Here is a 20058-nt window from a genome sequence, read left to right on the forward strand (position 1 = left end):
GTGGCTTGGTGGGCCTCATTTTGCCAAGGCCTGATCTACAGTGATGCCCTGATATTGCCAGGCCCATAGCCATGGATCATGCATCTTTATATTTCCCTTCGGTCACATGCTCATTGTAATTCGAACAAATATATACAACTGAAAAGCGTTTGATCTGGAATTAATCTTTATATTGGGTGTTAGCGTCATGGACGTGCTAAATTGCAAAGCCATTCGATAAATGTGCGTGTATCCTACTGGTATGGTCAGTTCACCTGGACTGTGCATATTAGTGCATCTCACCTGAGGTTTTGTCTAATATTTCAGATGGCTTCAAAGAACTGCCATTTTACAAAAAATCAACTGACCACACAATCATATTCTTTTCTCCAAACCTGAAATAGAGCTTTTCTTCCTATCTGCTACCCAGAGACCTCATGTGGTGAGGGAGGGAGTATTCAGATGAGTGAAAACTTTTAAATCCAGTATTTTATCTCTCTCCGAACAGGAACTTTCCTGTTGGAAAGGGTCCTTCTTAGTAGATACAGTACTTGTTTGTAGCTCTAAAGGGGTGCGAAGTAAGGTGTGTTAAAGTTGTGATATTTCTGTGTATACTGAAGTTGCTATAGGCCGGGGTGGGGAACCTTTTTGGTTTGGAGGTCACTGACCCACAGAAAAATCAGTTGGGGGCTGCACACAAGTGAGAAACGGGGGGGACCTCACTGTGGCCCCCAAATGAGGATAAAGACACTCCCCACATTCCCCTTGCACAACAGAGCCTGGGCGGGGGGTTCCAGCCTAGTAGATTTTGTGCATTACAACCCCCAGGGGGATATTTGGGGGTGCTGAAGCACCAGTGCGGGCTCACCAATTGGGGGGGTGGGGCTGAGCCTCGGGGGCTGGATCTGGGCAAGCCACAGGCTGCATCTGGGCCTGAGGTTTCCCCAGCCCTGCTATAGGCCATTTGAGAGGGTTACTTTAATTTACTGGCTCATCTTCTCATTTTCTCTGCATTCTCTACAGTTGTATTTGGTGTCACTAGTGCATCTGGCTTCACTGGTATATGGGTACAAGAGAGCGCCCTGATAACTCTCTTAAACACCACTGAAACGTTTCTGAAAGTTGTTTTTGTAAAATACATGGACCGAATAGAGCTTATAGTAGTGCCTTGCACTATAACAGATTTATTGGCACTCATCTGAAATGGCCTCCATAATGCACGCTTACCTTTTATGTGTGAGTAATGCATGCACCCCAAGCTTAGATCAATAAAACTTGCCATGCACTCCATACGTATAAAAAGTTGGTGTGTATTTTACTGTCCAATAAGGGCTAATTTTTTCTGACTTCCATTTTGTTTCTTGTAGAGTAGGTTCTCTGTACTCCTCTCTTTCAATTTTGGCGTGCTGAGTTTGAAAGCTTTTCTTCTTTTGGCAGGAAATGGGAGGCTATTTTATAGTTAATGGAATAGAAAAAGTTATCAGACTGCTGATTATGCCTAGACGAAACTTTCCCATTGCAATGATAAGACCCAAATGGAAAAGCCGAGGCCCTGGCTACACAGAATATGGTAAGTGTTGTGATTTGTTAAGTGCATCACCTTTGTAAGACAGCTGCTTGAAAATAAACAAAAGTAAAGAGTTTACTGTAAGTCGTTCTTGCTTTCTGTTTTGTCAATGCAATTATGCTATGCCATAAACACAGTCTACTGAGATGAAGGGAAATTCCTCTCATTGGAAAGGGTAAAGCCCGTGGCAGGAAAAAGCAATTCTTCTAACATTTGGATGAATTTTAGGACTTGTGAAAATAAAAGGCTTATAGCATTATATAGACCCAGGCATATATCAGGTGTTATCAGACTGTATTCTGTCTAATTCCGGGAGATGCAAACAAGTACCAAGCCTTTGAGCCATACAGCGCCCCCACCCTAGAAACCTGAACTTTACCTGGAGCAATTAAGACAATGCTTACAAAGATAATTGTATGTTAATTGTCTTATTCGCTTGTTTTGTAATGCTGATAGAATCCAGTCAATAGTTACTATATTGTTTAAATGACTCCTTGCTTATGTTCCTTTTGGCAGGTATATCAATGCACTGTGTCAGGGATGAGCACACTGCTATAAATATGAACCTTCACTACCTGGAAAATGGTACCGTGATGCTGAACTTCATTTTTCAGAAAGAGTTGTTCTTCCTTCCCCTGGGATTTGCTCTGAAGGTAATCCATAGTCTAGTCTTGGGTTTTGTGGTAAATGAAAGATTGATTGAAGAATTGTTGTGTAAAGTGTAGCAGCCTTTTTCTTGCCTGGAAAAATGAAGAATGGTACTTGTCATCTTGAATATCAGGAAACCAGACCTGCCTGAGTAAGTAGTATAACATTTAAGGCTGAAGTATGAGAACGTGTACACAGCTGAAGATGGGGAAATGAGGCGGTGTCTAAACGTTTTTTGGCTTTTTGCTCTAAGACCACCTCAGATAAGGTGGGTGCATAATTGGCTGGATAACCGTAGTCAGAGAGTTGTTCTTAACGGTTCTAAATCCTGCTGGAAAGGGATAACAAGTGGAGTTCCTCAAGGGTCTGTTTTGGGACCCTACTGTTCAATATCTTCATCAATGATGTAGATATTGGGATAGAGAGTACGCTTATTAAGTTTGCAGATGATACCAAACTGGGTGGGGTTGCGACTTCTTTGGAGGATAGGGACATAATTCAAAATGACCTTAGCAAGTTAGAGAAATGATCAGAGGTAAACAGGATGAGGTTTAATAAAGAGAAATGCAAAGTGCTCCACTTAGGAAGGAACAATCAGTTCCATACATACAAGATGGGAAGCGACTGTCTAGGAAGGAGCATGGCGGAAAGGGATCTAGGGGTCATAGTGGACCACAAGTTGAATGAGTCAACAGTGTGATGCTGTTGCAAAAAAAGCAAATATGATTCTAGGTTGTATCAACAGGTGTGTTGTAAGCAAAACTCGTGAAGTCATTCTGCCGCTCTACTCTGCACTAGTTAGGCCTCTGCTGGAGTACTGTGTCCAGTTCTGGGCGCCACATTTCAAGAAAGATGTGGAGAAATTGGAAAGGGTGCAGAGAAGAGCGACAAGAATGATTAAAGGTTTAGAGAACATGACCTATGAAGCCAGGCTTCATGAACTGGGCTTGTTTAGTTTGGAAAAAAGAAGATTAAGGGGGGACATGATAGCGGTTTTCAAATATCTAAAAGGGTGTCACAAGGAGGAAGGAGAAAAATTGTTCCTCTTGGTTTCTGAGGGCAGAACAAGGAGTAATGGGCTTAAAGTGCAGCAGGGGAGGTTTAGATTGGACATTAGGAAAAAATTCCTAACTGTCAGGGTGGTCAAATATTGGAATAAATTGCCAAGGGAGGTGGTGGAATCTCCCTCTCTGGAGATATTTAAGAACAGGTTAGATAGACATCTGTCAGGGATGGTGTAGACGGAGCTTGGTCCTGCCTTGAGGGCGGGGGGCTGGACTCGATGACCTCTTGAGGTCCCTTCCAGTCCTATTATTCTATGATTCTATGATTCTAAGACCGTACCAGTGAGGAGTTAAGGGAAAAGCTGTTTTAAAATAAAAACAGTTGTGCAGAATAAATCCTCAAGCACAATATTAGCAGAATGTTTTTAGTCCCTATCATCCAGTGAAAGACTTTGGGAGCACATTAATATTCTAATGAGATAAGTTACATCATCCCAATTGAAAATCAAGCAAAACAGTATAAAACAAAATGCTGCTTCTGTTCAGAACTTTCCTGGACAGAGTGTTAGAAATGGGTGCAAAAACACCTTTTTTCCCCAAAGTGATTGTGAATGCACCAACGTGTTCAGTGTTGTATGGGACACAAAGGAAGTCATCCTCTGCCCCATCGGGCTTAAACTCTAAATGTCAATCCTGTATACCTCAGTAGTTGTAAATAGTTATTACCATAACCTGTCCTGTTGCTCATCAGTCCTACAGAAGGAGCCTTTGGGATTTTGCTGTCTTTCAAGTCTTCCTTCCTGGTGGTTGCTTTTGCTGCCAGGAGGATCTGAGATCCAGACATGAATGCAGTGTCTTCCATGAGAAATGTCTGCCCATTTTCCACCCTAGGTCACAGTCACTTGGGAAAGAGGCTACTCATGGTGAATGTTGAGAACTGCTCATTGGTATTTAGACAGGATGAGATTCTTCAGCAGATCTTGTGGTGGCGAAGTTTGGGCAAAAAGTCCAAAGGCCCGGTCATCCTGCCTTGAAGGCATTTTGAATGAATGTGACTGCAAACCTGACTTCACATACAGTGCCTTATGGCCCTGTTCCACAGTGTCTTAGTGCCCATTCTCTCGAGGTGGGTGGCCAGAGCCAGGGTGTCCAAATGCCACAGCTGCAGGAGACAGCGGAGGTGCTGTTAGCTTGAGCTCAGCCCACGCCCTTAGATATTGAGTTCACAAGGACGATGTTTCAGCCTTTTCAGCCTGCTTGCTGTTCTACAGTGGGCTGGGAGGTGACAGACTCATGAGGAAAATGGGGGGGGGGGGAGGTTTACCTTTGTAACTCCACTTCTTGTTATGTTGCTCACAGAACCATGCTGCACCGTCTCCTTCCTTCTGCTTCTGGGACTTTTCAGTTTAGAAAAGAGGAGACTGAGGGGGGATATGATAGAGGTCTATAAAATCATGAGTGGTGTGGAGAGGGCCGATAAAGAAAAGTTATTTATTAGTTCCCTAAATAGAAGAACTAGAGGACACCAAATGAAGTTAATGGGGAGCAGGTTTAAAACTAATAAAAGAAAGTTCTTCACAAAGCGTGTAGTCAACCTGTGGAACTCCTTGCCAGAGGAGGCTGTGAAGGCTAGGACTATAATAGAGTTTAAAGAGAAGCTGGATAAATTCATGGAGGTTAGGTCCATAAAAGGCTATTAGCCAGGGGATAAAATGGTGTCCTTGGCCTCTGTCTGTCAGAGGCTAGAGAGGGATGGCAGGAGACAAATTGCTTGATCATTGTCTTTGGTCCACCCTCTCTGGGGCACCTGGTGCTGGCCACTGTTGGTAGACAGGATACTGGGCTAGATGGACCTTTGCTCTGACCCAGTACGGCCGTTCTTATGTTCTTCCGATCCCAGCTCATTTTCCCATTTCCTGGGGTAGAGAGGAGGCCGTTAGAGGGTCCCAGGTTGGTTATGCCCTCAGCCCAAAGGTGAATATCTGCAAAGACTCCCAACTGATGCTGATCTCTGAGCACTACCTCAGGCATCCTATTCCTAGTGTGCACGCTTCTTCACCACGCAGTTAACTTGTTATAATGTGAGCACTGCTGCAGCCGGAGCCACCTCCACACCCACAGCTTGAGTTAAATGGCACTTTAAACTCCAGCTAGCTGGGGACAGATGGGGAGAAGTGGCATTGTTTGAAGGACCGGGATGCTGATGCTGAGCTAGTAATGCTGAGTATTCCCACAGTACAAGTTAGCAGCTAATCCAGTCTATACGGCTAATCAGGTAACTGTAACTCTAGTGTTCTGAAGTGTGGCTGCTCTCGCTGGACCTGGACTGGCTGCAGGGCTAACGTGAGCTAACCAGGGCAGTGAAGACAAGCCCACTAGTGTCTGTGTGGAGACAATGAGTGCATTTAGAGAGCACAGCTTGTGGAGGGCAAGCAACTGCTGAATGAAGAACCTTCAAAGGCGCTCATAACCATAACATACAATTAAGCAGGCACAATGCATGGATTTTGCTAAGCAAGGCAATGAAAGCAAGTTTTCAAAATGGAGTAGAACAGATTTAAATTGTGCTTTAAATAGGTAATATTGCAAGGAATTCACTTCAATTAACTCTTTTCATCTTTGTTTTCCTGCAAAGAAAGCATGTGCTCTCTGGTAGTAATGTCAGACTACTGTTTTTTGTTGCATCAGCCCACGGGGCCTTTGCGCATGCTTTGAAATGGCAGCTTACTTTGACAAAGTACCTTTCTTCTGAGGCTGTGTTTGTTTTGGTAAGCAAGTGAGTTATTTCTGACTTTCTTATTTCTAACCCCAGGGTATTTGCACTGTGCTGTTGCAATACAATTGCTGCAGGGTTTAGACTGATGGGTTTAAATCTAGGGTTTGCAGATCTGATCATTGCATCTAGCCTCAGGGTGGGTCCATGCGAAGCTCCAGCAGCCCAGAACTACAGCACTGCAATGTGCACTGTAGCACCATGTAGGTGCTTCCTACAGCGACAGAAGGGTTTTTTCCATCAAGTAGTTAAAGCCCCTCTCTGCATGAATTCTGCTGTTGAGCTAGCTGCATTTTTTCAAGGATTAGGTCAATCTAACCACATCACACAGGTGTGACATTTTTCACAGCCCTGAGCAGCATAGCTAAGTTGATCTTATCTTTAATCCATCCATTGCATTATAAAAACCACTTGTTTTCAGTTTACTTAAATGTCAATTAATTGAGACAAATTGTGAATTAGATGTATACTGTAAGATCACGTATAAAAAGATAAAAAATTCTTATTTAAATGAAAAACTAAATTAGCTTTTATTCATCATTGTCTATATTGACTCAGTATTTGCTTTTCTAGGGGTTTTATTGGGTATTTGTGGTGACAGTCAGATTGTGTACACCCAGGATCTTTCTCCACAACCAATTGAACCTCCAGAAAACTGTTTACACCTTGGGGAAAGATATTAGAAGGACAGATGAGCATAAACATGCATAAGTGATTGGAGTGACCTGTCCCGTTCTATTCTTTAATTGAGACATGGTGATTTCTTACTCCTGGTTTTTCTTTGTTCGCTGATCTGGTGCCTCTCTCTCCTCCAGGCATTAGTTGGTTTCTCAGACTACCAGATTTTTCAGGAGTTGATCAGAGGAAGAGAAGACAACTCCTTCTACAAGAACTGCATTTCTCAGATGTTGAGACTGGTGATGGAGGAGGGCTGTGCCACGCAGAAGCAGGTCCTTGACTACCTTGGGAAATGCTTCCGGGTGAAACTCAACCTTCCTGAGTGGTACCCGAATGAACAAGCTGCAGAATTCCTTTTGGAGTACGTATTCATGTAGCAGTGTGTCACTCAACGCTTGTATGATGGGTGTAGTCCCGCTTCACTGTCTGACCTTCGTGTATCATGACAGGTACAGTACTGCCAGCAGTAGGGCAGGCTCACCTGCTCACGGCCCTGAGTCATGGTCTGGAAGGTTACAACTCTAAGGATGACGAGAGGGGAGTTTTGAAATCCTTTTGGTCCATGAGAGTTTCTGAAAAAACCTGAATGTGTGTACGGAAAACTGTTAGGCAGCTTAACTGGGAGTTCATGAATAAGAGTTTGGTCAAGGGCTGTTCAGGCCGGATCTTAGAACAGAGAGAGAGAGTTAATTGGCCCCTTTTCTTCCTGTGCCTCCAGTCAGTGCATCTGTATACACTTGAAAACCAAGAGTGAGAAGTTCTACTTGCTTTGTCTGATGACCCGGAAGTTGTTTGCTTTTGCCAAAGAAGAGTGCATGGAGGACAACCCAGACAGCCTTATAAACCAGGAAGTGCTTACCCCAGGGCAGCTTTACCTCATGTTCTTAAAGGTAATGCCTGAAAGTGCTTAAAGCTGTGAGTGGGAGGAGAACCTCTAGACGTGTGGAAGAAAGAGCAACCCTGGATCCGGCATGTGGGGTATTGCAGTGACTCGTATAACATGAGCTTGCGAGGAGGCAGTTGGGCTCCAGTGTTTGATGCTGAGGGCTGGGGAGCCAGATCCAGACCTTGTTTTCAGCTGTGCCCCTGGTTTGCTGTGTGACCCTGGGCATGTCCCTGTCCCTTATCCTTTCTGTCCCTGTTAGCCTGCCTGTGAACTACATCTGGTAATGCTCTGTCAGTGTTCCCTGTAAGATTTCCCAGCTGTGAGCAGTGAGTTTTTTGTCTTGTGCACCAACATTGACAACACGTTCCTGTGTGAAACTGTGGTACCTCTCTCTCACTCACTCACCCACCCACCCACCCACCCCTCCCCAAAGGATAATTAAAAAGGTGCATGACTCTGCGGCACAGGAATCAGTGGTGGGAGGTATGGGTAGAGGGTGCAGGATTCAGGGCAAGAGGGTACTCAGGACAGGGGGCAGAGAGGTCAGGGATGTGAGAACTCCTTGCTGGGGGGAGATTGGAGCTAGGCTGCCCATTCTTGTGGGGCGGTGGGCCCAGGACTGGGCTACCTGGCCCCCAGGAAGCTGCTCACTGAGGGGAAAGTGGGGCTGAGCTGCCCAGCTCCCTCAACCAGCGGGCAAGGGGCGAGCTGGGACTGCACTGCCCAGTATTCCCAGCCAGCTGGCCAGCAGCTTCTGGCGTAAGGATGCCAGGGCTGCTGGGTGGTGACTGCCCACGTGGCTGGTGCTGCAGCTAAGAGCCAGGGGAATAGGTTTCGGGAGCCATGTGGCACCTCTGGTCCCAGCTGCAGCCACTCAACCAGCCACCAGTTGACACGTGGCTCTGGTCCTGGCCAGGCTGCGGTGTGCTGCCTGCCGTAGCTGGAAGTGGGTCTGGTGAGGCTGCCCAAGCAGGGACAGCCTCACCGTGCCCCAGCGCCAGCCAGAGCAAATGGGGGCAGGACAGCCACTTGCGCCACGCAGCCCAGCCAGAACTCACCAGGCCGCTGCCGCCACTCACCAGCAGGAAAGTGAGTGGCTGTGAGGCTCTGCAAGCGAGTTGGGCGGGCCTAAACTTTTTTGTGCAGGTGCACAGCTTAGAGGGAACCCTGCTCTTTGCTCGTTTTCATTTGTTAGAGCACGATAGCATCTGCAGCTAGAGCGAAGTAGTATCTGCGAAATACACCGCACAGGCCTCACACTCCTGAATTAGCATAAAGCTGGCACCATTCCCTCTGTCAACACCTGTGCGAGTGCAGCTGGCAGACTCCAGGCTCACCAGCTCAGGCCTGCACTCTGAGGCTTTCATTTTTGGTCCATCCAAAGTCACAGTTGCCCTTCTACTTAATTTTTTTTCTCCCTGTCTTGGTGTTCCTCAGAGTTCTGCCTTCAGCCCCCTGCTCTCTTCCTCCTGCGTTCTCTTGGCAGGCTCCTCCATTCCCTGCTTCAGATGTTCTCCTTGTCTTAGGCTTGCAGTTTCAGGGTGATCTTCTGAGTCTTATCTCCCCACCCACTAGCTCTTGTGCTGACTGACTTTGGAATGTTACCAAAATCTTACTTTCTCCTGCTTTAGCCACCTCTCAGACCTTCAGTTGTGCTGCTTCTCCGCCGCTTCTCACCTCTCCTCCAACAGCTATCCAAAGTGATCTCCGCAAAGCTCCTCTTTGAATCACTTCATTGGCTGTATTAACACTGGTTCCAACCTACCAGCCCCAACTGAATCTCCACAATTGTGTCTGCTTTAATTTCCTCCTCCTCCCGTTTGCTGCCTGTAGTACTAACAGTCTCTTATACTCTTCCATCCGTCTGTTTTGTTGTCTGTTCCTCAGGAATACTTAGCTCCTTTTTTGGCAACACGGCCTTCTGCTGCCTTTTCACCAGTAATTGTGGTTTTATTCCTCTTTTGGTCCTTTCTGTTTTAGACTGTAAGCTCTTTGGAACAGATTTGTCTTACCATGTGAAGTACCACATGCCTTTATGGAGCCAGGGGAGTGATTTATTAGCAATAATTATGTCCTACCAATTTCTGGGCCTTTCGTTGTTGCAGTATGGAAGTATTCCTGTTCTGAAAATGCTTGTAGATCTAAGAAATGTCACTGCAAAGCATTTATAGTTTACAGTGAAAACACACAAGCCCAAAATATCCCCATCTGTGCTTCAAACTCAGTGGTGCATAACAAATTCTTTAGAGCACTTCCATTTGCCATGTCTTGAAAATCTGCTTTTGACATCATTTTGGAATAGGAGTTTGTATTTGGAAGAACAAAACTCCCCTGCCACTTCAGTGGCTTGTGACTGTGGAAAATATCTAAATCCAAGGTGTTTAATACAGGTTTCTGAGGGGTTCCATTGAAGAAAGCCCTGCCTTCCCTCCAGGGAGTGGAAACACTCGACTGAGGTGAGCTGCCTGTGGGCAGACTGAATAGCTAGCTCGGACCCCATAAGCAGTGCTTTACTAACTGGCCGCAGGTCCGCTCTGACACTTTTGGAGGAATCCTCCTCCCCTTCCCGTATTTAAAATAGGGAAAAGCTTAAATATGTTTGATAGCAGATAATGTCTGTACTTTCGGTTAGTTTGGCTGTCTGCAGTGGATTTCTTTTAATAAGGAGTTATAATTCAAATACCAAAATTTACTGCCCAAACAAAGCTCCAGAGGCAGTCATCTGAAATGTTTATCATGTTGTTTGGTCATCAGAAAATTATCTTGTCCATCCTTCTGCCCATGCGGGGAGGGTCCATGCAGTGTACTACTCTGTAACATCACTTGCTGCAGGCGTGGAGAACCAGTTCGTTTTTACTTGCCTACTTGAATTTAACAGCTCTCATTTTTCAACCCTAGGAGAGGATGGAAGCTTGGTTGCTTTCTCTGAAAGTTGCCTTAGAGAAGAGAGCTCAGAAGACCAATGTAACTATCAATTCAGAAAATATGATGAAGCTATTCAGCATGGGAATTGATGTTACAAGGCCATTTGAATATCTGCTTGCTACGGGCAACCTGCGCTCTAAAACAGGTACATTTTAACTAAGGTGTGGCTGATCTTCTCCTGCACTTCATTCTAGTCCTGGGGTACAGTGTGTGTTCTCCAGAGAGGTGCTGACATTTTTTTCAAGCCTCTTGTCTTAAAGTTTTGGCTACTGAATATTTGCTCAGGTTGAAGTTCATTATGAAAAGGAAGCTTCAAGAAGTTCATTATTCTCAAAGGAATCCTTGAGAAAAGGATTATATTTTTCCTCAGATTTTGGATCATATATATATATATATATATATATATATATATATATATATATATATATATATGAATTGTTTATATACAGATATATCGTAAAATCGCTAGTATAATACACACTTCCCCCCCCCCCCCCGTTTTTTTTTAGGGTCATAGCCGGGGTGCACATTATACATAGGGGGTTCTTTTCAAGTTTTAAACTCACCCTCGGCAGGCGCGAGCTCGGCGCGCAGACGGCTGCATGGAGGAGGTCCCCCGGCAGGCACGAGCTTGGTGGTTGAAGCTGGGCAGGGGAGGCCCCCCAGAAAACGTGAGCTCGGCACATGGACAGCTGGGTGGAGGAGGCCCCCCGGCAGGTGCAAGCTCGGCATGCAGGGACCTGGGCAGGGGAGGTCCCCCAGCAACTGCGAGCTCAGTGTGTGGGCAGCTGCGAGCTCAGTGTGTGGACCAAGAGAGAGGTCCCCCAGCAAGCACGATCTCGGCACGCGGACAAATGGGCAGCGGCCGGCTTCCTTCCCGTTCCTTCCCTCCTATTCTCCTGTATAATGGATGCACAATATACATAGGGGTTCATTTTTTTTCATGATTTTAAGAGTCTAAAGTCAGGGTGCGCAATATGCACAGGTGCACATTATACTCGCGATTTTATGGTAGATTTTTTAAAGTATCTTTAGAGTTAGCATTTCGAAAAGAAGCAGCATTGATTGATTACCATTCTGCATAGAAAAGGTAGAACATGGTGTGTGGAAGTGCTAACTATGTACTGCCTCCTCTCTGAGTTCAAAACTACTGCACTCGGATAGTTCACCATCAAAGCCCATTTGATCCCTGGCTGTGCACTGAGGCTACAAATATGATGTGGACATAAAACAGTATAGTAGACTAGACACTGGGCCAAGACTACAAGAAACCAGTCATTTCTAGTGAAGCAAAACTTCAATGAAAAATAGGGAAACAAATAGATACAATTTTCCTGGAAAAAGCATTATCTTGCAGTCAGCTTTGAGGCTCTTAACTCATTTCACATAGAGCACTGAACAGATGAGTGACTTTTGGTTGCTAGCAGTTTGAGCTGAATTTGAGCCAGTGATCTAAAGTGTAAAAGGCTGCATAGCCCATTGCCACTGAACGACTCAAATGTAGATGCAGATTAATGAGTGGTGAATCTCTCATTTGAGATCAGGTCAGTCTTTTCGAATTCGAGGGGTGGGTCTAATGAAGATGATTTATAGAATTATATTTTGCAGATGTCCTTCATTAATATCAGCTCACACATTAAATCTGGCTTTTTTTTTTTTTTTTTTTTTTTTTAAAGGTCTGGGTATGCTACAAGATTCTGGTCTGTGTGTGGTGGCAGACAAGCTGAATTTTGTTCGTTATCTGTCCCATTTTCGGTGCGTACACAGAGGCGCTGCATTTGCCAAGATGAGAACTACCACAGTGCGCAAACTGCTGCCTGAATCCTGGGGCTTCCTGTGCCCGGTGCACACGCCTGATGGAGAGCCCTGTGGGCTCATGAACCATATTACAGCTGTCTGTGAAATAGTGACACACTCAGCCTACACCTTATCTCTGCCACCTTTGCTCTGCTCCTTAGGTATGTTCCACTGAAGAAAACTTACAGAGAAAGCAGTGGCTGATGTTCTCTGCAGGACCCCACAAACCCATGTCTTCACTGTATCTCGTTAAACCAAAAACATTTCAACATGGGTCAACCTGCATTTTGGTTAATGACAAATTAATGTATTGCTTACACAGGACTGCCACTTCAAAAATGTTGTTTGAGTAGTAATATATTTACTACTAGTGAACTAATAAAAGCTGTATTCTGTCGAATGAGCAAGTTAATGTATACAGAAAGATAAATGCATAGAAATGTCTCCATAGAGTTTTGTCATTTGCATCTGTATAAGGTTACCAATGGCTGTTTAGTCAAAGAACAGTTCATGTAAGAATTTTATTTTCTCGTGCTCATCAAAACACTTTTTATTGTTTTAAATCTGGATATAAGTCATGCAGCATATGGAGAAATATGAGATACCTGATATTTAGATTCTTAATATATAGTGGTCAAAGCAAAATGTGAGGCATTTCCTGTATGCTAATCTAGAATGTTTCTAAGATCCTGTGGGGTGTTTGGTGTGAATTGCTACGTTTAGCATTAATGACTTTCTCCTTTTTTCCCAGGTGTCACCCCAGTTGACGGGACTCCAAGCCAACCCTATGCAGAGTGTTACCCAGTTACCCTGGATGGATCCTTGGTGGGCTGGGTGGAAAAAGATATGGCTCCTACCATAGCAGATACTCTACGGCACTTTAAGGTTGTCTACTTTGATGTGACTTGACGTAAAAGAAGCGGTCTGACGCTAATGTGCTAGACAGTAGGCAATGCGGTATACCTTGAGTCTTGCCTCAGATTCTAAAATAATTTTTCCTCTTTTCACTTGTGTCTGAGCCACTCAGATGGTTTTATTTGAATTTTAATAATTAAATGATTATTGTATACCTGTTTAAGGCATTGCCACCAAAACATTGCAGCATCAAGCTACTTGTTGGTTGTAGCAAGTTAAAATTCAATTGTTTTTCTCCAGCTTTGTAGAGTTTGATGCAAATATTTTCTTAAAAATATACAAAACGATGAATTTATGTAGCTACTTGTGAGATTTTCATTTAGGTGGGAAAATAGGCTATGGGATCCAAAAAAAATCTAACTAGCTTTTTTCTGTGTATGTGAGAACAGGTAATGAAAGAAAAGAAAATTACAGCCTGGACAGAGGTCGTCCTTATTCCAATGACAGGAAAACCTAGTCTGTATCCAGGGTTGTTCATTTTTACTACCCCTTGTCGGATGATTCGACCGGTGAGAAACTTGGCCTTGGGAAAGGAAGAATTGATTGGCACTCTGGAACAGGTACTGTGCACGAGCGTGTCTAATGTCTGTGTGTTTATTACAGAGCAGTGGCCATTGGAGAAAAGTCTTTAATCTGGATATAACACACACCTTACAAAAAGTCTGTGAAAGGAACAATGAAGGGGAGGTGGGAAGCTGATCTTGTCAACAGAGCAATTAAGTTTGCTTTGATCACCTTCGTTTTCTGGCTTCTTACTGCTGTGTACTTTGATAACCACTTTGTGCTTGTAAAGGGTTTCACCCTGTGTGTGCTCTCAGTGTTAACTGTGCCTGAATTGTGTGGATTACGTCCTTGTGTTCACCCACCCTGTCTTCTGGCTTTGTGCTTGCCTTTCCCAAGGAATACACTGACACATGCTAAGACCACTAGCCTAGTTCTTGTGGCTGCGCTGGTACTGTACTACTACGCACTACTGCGTCCCAGCTACTGCCCTCTCACCTAAACCTGGGGGAAGGGGGGGACATATTAGTGGTGCTACTATTTTCTGTGGCTGCTTGTGGTACTGCAGCTACATTCCTGGTTTCAGTGCACTAGCGCAGATAGAGAGCTAGTGTGATTGTCTACACTTGCTGAGAATAACATCCCTAGCTCAGTGTAGAAGGAGCCATAGTTGTCTGTTTGCATAGCCCTATTTACACACTAATACTCTTAAGGGCGCGTCTACACAGCAGGGCTAAAGTTGAATTAAGCAATGCAACTTGAGATACGTCAGTTGCATAGCTTAATTCGAAATAGCTTATTTTGGCTTTTGGCGCTGTCTACACAGCCGGAAGGGAGAACACTCTTCCTTCAACTTCCCTTACTCCTTGTGAAACGAGGGTTACAGGAGTCAGAGTAAGAAGTCCTCCAGCTCAACATTATTTTGAAATAAAGATCTGTGTAGATGCTCACTATGTTATTTCGGAATAACATCTGTAATTCCAAAATAATGCTGCTATGTAGATGTACTGTAAATTACCAACTGCAGCAGCTATGTAAGTGAATGAAATTGATTGGACATAGCATTATTTGCTCTTAAAAATCAACTTGATAATTAAATTGGACTTTGCTTATCTCAGGTCTTCATGAACATTGCTGTCCTGGAGGATGAAATTGTGCCAGGTGTGACCACTCACCAAGAGCTCTTTCCTCATAGCATGCTGAGCGTGGTAGCCAACCTCATTCCATTCTCTGATCACAATCAGAGTCCTAGGAACATGTACCAATGCCAGATGGGTAAGTACTGTACTAAATATTGCCATCCAACTCTGCAACAATGCCCCAGGTTTGCACTGGCAGGAGAGAGGGGAAAAATCAGATCCTTAACTGCTTCATTCCTCTTTCCTTTGTATCCCCCTTGGCTTTGCCGGCACAGAGAACTGCCAACAAACCCTAGCTGGATTGTCCCTCTCATACCCCATTGGACTTGGGCAGCTCATCAGCATCTCTTGGGCCTTTCAAAGGAAAAGTTCCTCCCTCTCCCAGTGACCACACTACTACTCTAAGAGCAGTCGGGCTCAATTACTGCAGAATGCTGATAACAGACAGATCCACCAGGCTAGAGTGGTCCATTGTGGTGCTGACAGGCACACTCTGGGTTAACTGGCTGAGGCACCATCCAAGCAAGATGGAGGGGTTGTAGGCTGGTTGGAGGAAGCGACTGGAAGACAGAGCCAATATTATTCCGGTTGTCTTGTGGTGTACGTCTGCCATGTGTGCATCCAGTTTGCAGGCTGGGCTTGGTAACGCTCAGGTGGTGTTAGAAGAGCAAGTAGCTGCCACTGCAAGATCAACTCCTTTTGCCATCCCCCCACTTCACATGGATAAGAGACTGAGTCCGCTTCCTTTGGCTACAGACCATGCAACTGGTTCTGTGCCTGGCACGTTTCAGGAGATACTGCAGGGTGCTCCCTGTGAGGTTATAGCTTAAATCTATCCAGACACTGCGGATGGCACAGAATTTGCAGCCTCTGCTAAGCAGTATGCATTTCATGGTCACATTAAACTGGATCTCCGTGATCTTCACTGATTGCCTGTTTCTGGCTTGACCTTGTGTTGATTTTGACTTTATCAAGCCCTAAAATAGCTTGGCTCTTCTTCAAGACCCGTTCTCTCCCCATGGCCATGACACAGCACCACAGTGTGGTTAGTAAAGGCACTTCAGCGGTGTAGAAGAGAGCACAGCTGGCAGGGTGTTGGGAGAAGAGTGAAGCTGGGGATTTTGAGATGGCTTTTGTTGATGGGGTTTATGGAGTGTTTGTTAAATCCCTTTTGCTGCTGGCAAAGTTCTGCTGATGGGTTATTGCCAGAGTCTGCATGGATGGTATTTTAAGAGTTTACCAAGAGCACCTTCCTTGAGATGGGTGCTCTTTTCTGTACCACTCTACATGAACTAATACAGCCTTATGTGAAAAGGTGATTAAAGAGCTCAGAGTTCCACCAGGAGGCAGAGACCAAGAATTGGGGAATCATGTTGGAAAGGTTTTGTAGAAGCGGATTTGTAGCTCAGTCATTTCCCCCCAGTTTTCTGAAAATCGTAAACTTAATAAAATGCCAACTCTTTGCTCAGAAGTTGCATCGCTCAGAAATATTAATTTTAGGAGGAAAACAATATTTTGTAGCATGATAATGTAGAACAGACGAGAGACACGTGAAATGTCACATGCAGAAAAATTTGTTTTATGGTAAGTGTGAAAGTGATGTTCCATCTGGATATTTCAGAATTGCTGTCAGAGGGAGAATATTGAAGATAACCCTTGTTAAATGAGAGGGATGGAACCGAGTTACGATAGGAGTGTAAGGAGTAGGGATGCGATGAACCTGTGTCAGAGGCAGCCGGGGACAGGACAGGCAGGCTTAAAAGCTGGCTCCCTGTAAGCACTGGTTCCCACAGAGCCATCTCCTTCCTGCCCCCTGCATGTGACCACTGAAAATTTCAGCAGTAACATGTTTACCAGAATAAACCCATTTTAACATCCCTAGGAAGGAGTAGCTGAAGCAAAATGCAGGACAATGTAGCACTTTAAAGACTAACAAGATGGTTTATTAGATGATGAGCTTTTGTGGGCCAGACCCACTTCCTCAGATCAAATAGTGGAAGAAAGTAGTCACAACCATATATACCAAAGGATACAATTAAAAAAAATGAACAAATATGAAAAGGACAAATCACATTGCAGAACAGGAGGGGGATGCGGGGGGGGAGGGGGAGGAAGGAAGGTAAGTGTCTGTGAATTGATGATATTAGAGGTAGGGAGAGTGGGATGTTTGTGAGGAAGGAGTAGTGTGCCATTTGTGAATTAGGAGCAGGAAGGGAAGTCCTTATCCCCTGCAGTACTGTCTTAAAGTGAAAGCTTAGGAGAACTTTTTAGATTTGGGGAAAACATCAACTTGTTCTCAGTACACAGCAAGAGATTCTGGAGGCTGGCTCACTTTTATTCCCACCAAAGCTCTGACAGAACAGTGTGATTTTTGACACTTGATTAATCTGGCCCTTTTTTTTTATTCTAGGCAAGCAAACTATGGGCTTTCCACTTCTGACTTACCAGGAACGCTCAGATAATAAACTGTACCGACTTCAGACGCCGCAAAGCCCCTTGGTGCGGCCATACATGTATGATTACTATGACATGGACAGCTATCCCATTGGTACCAATGCAGTCGTTGCTGTCATCTCCTACACTGGCTATGACATGGAAGATGCAATGGTAAGTCATTGAAAAGGAAATAACTGTGTCACTTGGGGAACTGGCGTTGGAAGGTAAATTCTAAAACCCACTGACTATGCTGAGTCTCCAGATGTCGGTTAATCACAAATCAGACCTCTGCTTCAGAGTAATCAAACATCTTAGCTTGTCACACAGTAGGTGTGTGCACACAAGCAAGGGAGGGGAAAGCCTGTGAACGGGATGTGCCTTCTGCTTCTCCACCTACACGTGGCAACCTTAGCTCTTCTCCAGGCTACACCTGCAACTTAGACTCACTGTGGAGTGTCTGGGTGCAGGCCTTCCCCGTACTGTGCTCTACTCTGGCATTCCCTCCCTGGCTCTGCTGCCCAGATGCTTCCCTACTGACCTGGGGAATGCTGGGAGAGGCTGTGCAGCAGGGCCAGAGGCAGCGTCGGAGGCTGGAAGGTGCAGTTGGTAAGAGGTTGCATGCCTGCGTTTGCTAGTGCCCAAACTGCCCCATCTGCTATATAAGGGGAAAATGAATGTTTTTTTTTCACATTTATTGTATGTCTGGCAGCAGCACAGAGAGCACCAATGGGCTGTTAGGGCCCCATAGTGCTAGTTGCTGGACTCGTCATTTGACAAGTGGCTCATGTCTGTGCAGTCCTGGGACTGTTGGTGTTTGGGAGCTGTGGGTGTTTACGGGAGAGTGGTGATTATTTAGCTAGAGGGGTGCTTTTAAAAAAAAATGGGTCACAGCAGTGTACAAATGCTTTCCCTGCTGAGGTTCAGAAAGCATGTATAGACAGAGGAAGGAGACTGTGGAAAATAAGGGCCTACGGGGGGAGAGTGTGGAAAATGGCAAGGCTGAAATCAAACGTGAAGTGTGTTCATCTTGTTTTAGAAAGTATCGTTGAAGGGACTCTCCTAAGGCTCTGGTTTTATTGGGGATGTTTTGTGTAGATTGTGAGTAAGGCTTCGTGGGAGCGAGGATTTGCACACGGCAGTGTTTACAAGACGGAGAGCATAGATCTTGCTGAAAAAATCAAACAAGGAGATGACTGTCTGGTGTTTGGAGTCAAGCCTGGAGATCCCAGGGTTACGCAGAATCTCGACGCAGATGGACTGCCGCACATTGGATCCATACTGCAGTATGGGGACCCTTTCTACGGCTACCTGAACCTCAGTACAGGGGAGAGCTTCGTCACCTATTACAAGTGAGTGCAGAGCTCAGCTCTTCTGGCAGTAGTCTCACGTCAGGCATTCTGGGAACTGCTGTAAAGTGCAGACAGCCCAGTCGGGTTTAGGGGTCTTTTATTTGTTCCCTGACGATTCCAGGGAATGAGAGCAGCTGTATCTCTTTCTGATCATCCATCTCTTACTGGATGCTTGCTCTGCAGGGAGGAGTAGCTAATATTCCAGATGGATTTCCCACCAGTATATTAGCTTTCCTCTCTGCCCTGCAAGGAATGAAAAGCTGCAGATGCTGCTTCACAAAGTGGGGGAAAGTTATTGGCTTATCACAGCATGAAAGTGGAGACCGCTCTGGTGAAGAGAGTGTTTGCATGTGTGATCCCTCCCCTCCCACTCTCCACTAGTGAACTTCGGTTCATCCTCATTCTGCTCTCCTGCTGCTGCAGCCGTTCCCTGTGTGTAGTAGGGATGTAACAGTGTCCTCGATTAACTGATACACAAATGCTTATAGGTTAATGCTATAGACCGGGGGGGGGGGGGCAAAATGAACCCGAGACGGAGCCAGAATTGACCAGTGCACATGGCCAAAGAGCAACAGTTCTATGTCCCCAGCCCTGCTCATCTCCCCACCACCATCCTCAGCACATCCTGCCACGGGCAGCCCCGCCTCTTCCTTTTCCTCCTGCCCACTGGGATCAGCTCTTTCTCAGCGGGAGACACTGGAGCGGGGAAGCAAGGGTGTGACAGGCTCAATGGAGAGGGTAGGAAGTGGCAGGATCCTAGGGGGAAAGGGCGGAGGGGGACAGCACCTAGGGCAGAACTGGGGGTTGAACAGTGAGCACCCTCCGGCCCAGTTGAAAGTTGGCACCTGTGGCGCCTGCCCTGGATTTGGTACCTCTGTAAGGAGCCACATATTAACTCTGGAGCCACAAGTTAGCCACCCCTGCTCTAGGTTACATGCATTTCTCCCCCCCCACCCACCACCACCACCCCAGTAAATTTTTAAGCAGGCTGGCCAGCAGCCTGTCTCAGTCCTGGCATGTGACAGGTCCAGGACCTGCCCCCACTGCAGCTCTGCATTTAAAATGTATTAGGAGGCAGGCAGGCAGGCAGGCAGCCCCGCTCAGTTCCAGCTCATGCTGGGTCCAAGAGCTCAGATGCCCAGCCTCCCCTCCCCCCCCCCCCCCCCCCCCCCCCCCACACACACAGCCTGCTGCCACCCCTGCATCCAAGGCAGCAGCGTGGGCAACAGGCAGCCATTCCACAAGAGGAGCTGGTTTTTAAACTGGCTCCCCTCGCGAACCAGCTCCCCTGGCACCCCGCGCTGGTGTGGAGTGGCAGGGGCTCCTTGGGAGTGGGGCTGGACTCATGCCGATAAGAATTCATGAGGTTACTCGACGATTCCGTTAACCGATATTTAACATCCCTCGTGTGTAGCACTACGCTGCTTCCACACTCCGACTTCTTCCACCAGAACTTCAGAA

The 20058-nt window shown here is 45.8% G+C and overlaps 1 protein-coding gene across 1 annotated transcript in view; it reads left to right on the forward strand.

Annotated features, from left to right (window-relative positions):
* Positions 1-20058, forward strand: part of POLR1B (RNA polymerase I subunit B) — a 28334-nt gene that overhangs the window by 4244 nt on the left and 4032 nt on the right. The window contains exons 4-14 of the mRNA XM_006135950.2: positions 1417-1549; positions 2063-2199; positions 6787-7010; positions 7368-7539; positions 10434-10605; positions 12137-12418; positions 13009-13142; positions 13562-13732; positions 14792-14948; positions 17223-17419; positions 18344-18597. Coding sequence (XP_006136012.2) covers positions 1417-1549; positions 2063-2199; positions 6787-7010; positions 7368-7539; positions 10434-10605; positions 12137-12418; positions 13009-13142; positions 13562-13732; positions 14792-14948; positions 17223-17419; positions 18344-18597 — 2033 coding nt within the window. The remainder of the gene's footprint in view (positions 1-1416; positions 1550-2062; positions 2200-6786; positions 7011-7367; positions 7540-10433; positions 10606-12136; positions 12419-13008; positions 13143-13561; positions 13733-14791; positions 14949-17222; positions 17420-18343; positions 18598-20058) is intronic.

This window comes from Pelodiscus sinensis, chromosome 3 (assembly GCF_049634645.1).
Source record: "Pelodiscus sinensis isolate JC-2024 chromosome 3, ASM4963464v1, whole genome shotgun sequence".
NCBI classification, from domain to species: Eukaryota; Metazoa; Chordata; order Testudines; family Trionychidae; genus Pelodiscus; species Pelodiscus sinensis.